Source organism: Brachyistius frenatus, unplaced genomic scaffold (assembly GCF_029030835.1).
Source record: "Brachyistius frenatus isolate BFR_SWC_R1_liver_20210118 unplaced genomic scaffold, ASM2903083v1 Contig_190, whole genome shotgun sequence".
NCBI lineage: Eukaryota > Metazoa > Chordata > Actinopteri > Embiotocidae > Brachyistius > Brachyistius frenatus.
The window spans coordinates 193493-199920 of NW_027210789.1; the positions used below are offsets into that span (position 1 = coordinate 193493).

Below are 6428 nucleotides of genomic sequence, written 5' to 3' on the forward strand. Positions count from 1 at the left end.
TATCCCCTTCTAGTCTTCATTATCTTAAAGACCTGGCATTTTTCATGAATACCTCATCAGTGGTTTCAGGAGGTTTTGTCATTATAACACGTAATCTACGATCAATGTCAGACGTATAGATCAATTTGAACTGATGTATTTTTTGCACATTTCTTCAGCTGCTGCTTGTCCTAGTAGACAGCTCCCTTGGATCACTTCAGTCTCATGTGCCTTGCTCAAGACTGCAACCAAACAGATGCGTTGGAACAGCTATTATTGTCCTCCTTCTGCTTTTATCACCTTTTCAGGAATCTGAATCAGTTGTGTTCTCGTTCCAGTACCCTACAACATGCGCACAAATTGCTCGTTGTAAATCATTTTGTAACCCACACGGGGTTAACAGAAGACTCAATATGCTGTGGACCAATGTCCAGATTCATAAGGGAGAGGATGTAAGGAGATAACGGACACACAATGATCAACTGGAGCCGTGGGGTTACTCCCTCGAACGCAGCTCGAAAACATGACACTCATGAACTTGTTATCAATATCACAGGTGATGAAAGAAAATTGTCTCTTTAGTGCAAACAGTTTTAGAGTTTCTTTGGATCCAAACGTTTAAGATGATGCCGTGTTGAGGTCGTAACAGTTTTTAGTCGGATAGGTCCAGTCAAGTCAGTTTAGTTCAAAAGAGAGCTCTCTGGTTCAACAAAAAAAATAGTCAGAGATGTCGGGCTTTGACTGTCTTACCACACTGGTGCACTCGGATGAAGGGATGGAGGAAGGGACGGTCTCCTCCGTGGAACAACGAGTGATCGCGGTCCAACTCCTCAGGGTTGAAGGAGGCTCGTCATCGCCTTCGTCAAGGAGAATCCAAATCCAAAATCTACAGGGTTTCCCAGGTAACTCATAAACCTAACCTGTATATAAACAAGGCTGTTACTCTATGGCATCACTAAATTCAGTTCTCTAAGGCCCGACTGAAAATCACATCCAAATTCTCATTCTACAACTGTGGCACAACAGCAATTAAAAGAATTGATTGGTTTCACTGTACAGTATTTCTTAGGTAATATCATTTCTCTTTTCATCATGAATTAGGATTTTCTTTTTAAACATTTACTATGAAATTAACGTGTTTACTTTTTATAACCAGAACATGAATAAGCATATTACACACTCACATTCTTTCTTTTAAGATCATAGTTCAAATGCACACGTGCAGTAGTTTTAAACAGACATGACATCTTATCATTAGCACGAGGAGTGCATAACAGGAATGTATGGCTGCAATATAAACAGTGCAACACCGATTTAAACACAAACTTATAATACCTAACGACAACTGAGCGATGAATCATCTTTCTCCTCTGTGTTTGTCTGGTTTTGGTGTATCATAGATTTTGATAACGCGTGTCTCTGTCATCTCATGTGATGGTGCAAACTGAAAACAGATTTCATCATCCTCTTCAGCGGAACTGTAACCGTCTGGTTGGATTGCACTCTGTCGAGTCGTTGGTCTCTGAGGCGTACTGGTCCGCTGAGGTTCCTCTTCCTCTGCATGTGAAAGGAAGCCACAAAGGAGCAAGCGATCTCAATGGAGCGTTCGCGGTGGTCCATCACCTTTCTCTGGTTTCAGGGTATGTGCAGGCATTACATTACATTACATTACATTTAGCTGACACTTTTATCCAAACCGACCTACAATAAGTGCATTTCAACCGTGAGGGTACAAATTCAGAACAACAACAATCAAGAAAGTAACATTTTCTTAAAGAAAGCCAAACTTCAAAGTGCTACTAAAGTGCTTCCTATTCAAGGTAAAGTTGGAAGAGGTGTGTTTTTAGTTTGCGGCGGAAGATGAGGCATGTCTCCCCTTTGCTTGGTGACCAGGTATATTGTTGGTTCCCATCAGTCAGCCAGTTTGTGTTTGTTTCTGAGACGGAGACTGAGACCCGGTCCCCAACATCCAACGTGGACTCGCGGATGACTTACATCAATTCATTTGGGGAGAAACCTGTGACATCATTCTTTGTGCAGTTATATCCATGTGTGAGGGGCTTGACAAAATCCCACTAATGGGATTTCTCTTTGTCCTTTAAAGTACCCAACAGGCGACAGGAGATAGGATCTGAACTTTTCAATGCGCTGGCATTCCTCTTGGGAAACTATGTCTTCCTCTGTCAATCCGTGAGGTCTTCTAGATAAACCATCAGCATCAAGATTCTGTTCGCCAGCTCTGTATTTGATGTTGAAAGTGTACGTAGAAAGCGCTGCAGGCCAGCGGTAACTAGCGGCATCAAGCTTTGCTGTGGTGAGAAGGTAGGTTAAAGGGTTGTTATCTGTGATAACAGTAAAGGTGTTACCATATAGATAATCCTGTAATTCCTCTTTCAAATCGATGTCCTTCATGCACTATTATCCGGATTTGAGGTCCATCACAGAGAACCATTGAGATCCAGCAAAAGCTGAGAAGGACTCCTCTAGATTTGGAAGAGCAGAGGCATCACGGATGGTCTGCAGACTTAACTTCCGATAATCCACGCAAAGTCTGACATCACCATTCATTTGTCGCACTACCACAGTAGGTGATGAAAATGGGGATTCGGACTCGCTGATGACGCCTGCACCAAGGAGAGCTTGAAGATGCTTTTTTACTGCTTCAAACTATTGAGGGTGAACGGGTCGAGATCTTGGTGTGAATGGTGTCTCGTCTTTAAGACGTATGTGATGTTGGATCTCAGTTGCATGACCAAAGTCGAGATCGCGGTGTGAGAACACATCAGAGAAAGTGTTCAACTTTTGAGTAATTCTTTGTTTCCATTCTTCAGTAAGAGGTGAAGTACCAAAGTCAAAACTCAAAGCAGGCTTTGGGTCTGTAGCTTGCTGCTGGGCAGAACAGTTAGATGTTTGTTGGTCACTCCTTCCTTCATCATACTTTTCTCCACCGGGTTATCAATGCGGAAGGGTGTTCATGCCATCTTCACTTCTCTGCGCTCAGTCTAGTACCTGGAGGGGGTGGGACTTAACCTACTCCTCCAATCAGAAACCTGCATTGCCCGATATAGCCAAATGAGAACTACGTCTGAACGAAGGTGGCTATGATTGACACTGTATTTAGCAAATAGACAACAAGAAATGAAACACTATAACCCGCGCAGTTTTACTACTGGGTTACACCTTCCCTCACAAAAAAAGCCGCGGTGTAATGACCTCAGATTGAGATTGAGGGAAAACACGTAAGTGTTTCTGGGACCACAAATAGTACTCTCCATGCCATAGCTCTGCGCTGCTGTTTGCAAGGAAACTCAACCCCAATGTAAGATGACGGTCTGCAGCAGGTGGAGCGACTCAGAATAGCTCGAACATGAGCTGATTCAAATGCCCAACACCGGTGCTGCAACATTCGGGTGTCTAATAACCATAAAATCAAGTGCGTCACACTTCAGCTTTACGGGAATGCTTTGCCCTGTTCTATATGGATTTGGCACTTTATAAGCAAGACAAGTGCGGGTAGGCAACAGTTGTGTCTTTCAGCCAACGCAGCCAGCGAGAACATAACAATACTGCTTTTTTTTTTTTTGTCTAATTCCCTTGGATGGTTTAAAGGAATATTTTTGAACTTCCAAACAACATGGGACAGCACGGCTCCAAATCCTCAGTTGAAGCCCGGGAGATCTTCCAGCGCGTTGGCGCAGTGAACATGTGTCAGAAGACGGATATGTGCTCCAGTCCGGCCTCAGTTGTCCGCATACAGAATAAGGCGACCACGCAGGCGGCCTGTCTTCACTCCTCCGCCCGGGCACAGGAGAAGTCAACACCCCTCTCTTGGCCCCAAAGTGACACCAACGGACTGGTGTACGTGATGGATAACCCGACCGGCGGTGTGTGGGTGAAGCCAGAAGAGAACTGGACCAGATCCTGACACTAAAATAAAATCTTCTGGTGTAATGCAAATGATTTACGTAGAATCAAAACAGGCGTCCTGGGACTGGATGTCTTTTGTGCCCGTCACCTTTGGCGTCTTCGAAGCAGCAGATGATTCGGGTTCCTGCGCTGATGTTCTAGGGCGCATCAACACCGCAGCGTGTGGAGTTTAGGTGGAGTTAAATCGTGTCCGCGACATGGAAGAGTTGGCTGAACTGGTCACTGCAATTGACTGAGTTTCTTTATGTGACGCATTCATATATTCAGTGTCAGATTCTGAAAAAGATGGTGAGATGAGGGTACGAGTTATGCTCAATGAGGCAATGTGTTTGAAACACTTTTATAAAATATTTTTCATGTAGATCAAATAAAAGAAGGGAGCTTGGATTAAGTCAGCACAGTGAGTTGGGATGTAGACGCATTTTGATAACAGTAAACAATGTTAACTGTCAGTGCACTTTGGTCGACTGTCAAGGTCAAAACTGCACCCTCCAATGGCCGACTAACTTTAATTTATTTCCTCTTGCCTTTTCTTTTGATTTTTCTTATTTTTTGAATTAATTTTAGAAACGTTTTGAAATCCAATATATATATATATATATATATATATATATATATATATATATATATATTTTTTTTTTTTAATGATTGCAGTTTGAATGCGATATAGGCCTACTTGGGTTGTATGTCGACCCATCTTTAGGGGAAGGACTAAATGTCCAGAATGTCTTTTGGTACGTGAAGAGTTTCGTAGCTCATGGCACCTTTTGTTTAAAAAAAAAAGAAAAAAAAGAAGCACTTTCAGAAGAATTTGAAGAAGACAATGGTGTGCCATTGCCAGTGACATGTCAAGACTGTTTACAAAAATGTACATTTACAGATTTGTATTTTCTTTGTACGGAGGAGACTAAGGCTGGTCCGGGGAGACCGTGCATTTCTTTCTTTGGCGGGTAAAGACTTCTTTACAATGCATCTTGTCTTCCTATTGATTGTCACACATGTTGCATCCTATCTGTGATTAAAATTCCCAAAACTTTGTCAGAAGAGATTTTGAGTCAAATTATCCCCGTCTTCTTATACAGTAGCCTATGTATCCAAGGCACTGTGCAACATAGTCCCAAAATAATCACAGACAATAACACATTTGTTATTTATCATTCTGAAGTATTTTTAGTCGATTTAAGTGGGTTTTATTCATAATAAGGTATATTATGAGTATTGTTTTGTGACATCAATCAGACACTTTGCTGTCATCTTTTTACAATGCTTTAACTCGAATAGACAAGATGAGGAACAAACTTTGAATCCTGGTTAAAGTCTACATGGACCTATAATAGCTCATCTATTAAACTCCAGGCAACGCACTGAGCAAACACTGCGTCACTGTGTGGAAGATGTGTGTGCCACTTGATTTGCCTGTGTTTGTCTGTCCACGTCTGTCCACATCGCCATGGGCCAGCTTGTTTCTAAACAACCACAAGTTCAAGTTCTTCTTCTGGGTCTCGACAACGCTGGGAAATCGACTCTCCTCTACAAACTGAAGCACAATGTGTGCGTCAGCACCGTCCCGACGATCGGCTTCAACGTGGAAATGCTCGAGGCGAAAAAGAAAGGAAAGAACATTGCCTTAAACTTCTGGGATGTCGGTGGTCAGGGGAAGATGCGAGAGCACTGGCCGAATTTCCACCAGGACACTTCAGCAATCGTGTTTGTTGTGGACAGCTCTGACAGGGAACGTCTGAAAGAGGCGCAAAGCGAGCTGGAAAACACCCTGAGGAGTGATCAGCTGCGGGGCCGTCCGCTGATTCTTCTCGCCAACAAACAGGACGTGAACGACGCACTGACTGTTACTGAAATCAAGGACCGATTCAACCTGAGAAAAACATGTTCTGATCGGGACTGGTTCGTTCAGCCTTGTTCTGCAGCGACAGGAGTTGGAGTTGAAGAGGCATTCAGACAAATAGTCCAAATGGTTAAACTCCCTTCAGACTCTGGTGCAGTGAAAGAAAATATCAAGGAAAAAGTGCACTACCTCAGAACGAGCCGAAAACCTTAAGTTTTATTTATAAGAAATGTGTTGTTGTTGTTTTCAAACAATATGACAAATGGATTTTTGACTTAAAACTCCTTTGTGCCAACAATTTTATTTAAAGAGATCTGACCTTTTTGTTTAGTCTGTTTCTATTAGTCACTGATTCTTATGCACATAAATGGGCTACAGTGATCAGTTGGAACTATATTGCAAGTTAAAAGCGATAGACTACATAAAGAGACAAACCCACGTCTGTGTATTAAAATAACTGTTTTAACAACTGCGTGATCATGTATGGCTTGCATCATCTTTCAGTTATCAAACAGTAAAATCTTCATAGGAATGTCACCGATAACAGCGTCAATATTAGCGAGATAAGTAGCAAAGACAGCGGCAAATAGGTGTTGCCGCTATAGAGATTGCTGCAGTGATCCTTGGTTGTGGACCATCTTTTTTGTTGGCCTTTTTCCTTTTAGTTAAGTTACAAATA

General features: G+C 42.4%; 1 protein-coding gene across 1 annotated transcript; it reads left to right on the forward strand.

The window, feature by feature from the left end:
* The first annotated feature begins 5222 nt into the window (after nt 1–5222).
* Nucleotides 5223–6218, forward strand: arl14 (ADP-ribosylation factor-like 14). Its single transcript, XM_069718371.1, has one exon. The coding sequence runs from the start codon at nt 5357–5359 to the stop codon at nt 5960–5962; it is 606 nt and encodes a 201-aa protein (XP_069574472.1). The 5' UTR covers nt 5223–5356; the 3' UTR covers nt 5963–6218.
* The last annotated feature ends 210 nt before the right edge of the window (nt 6219–6428 follow it).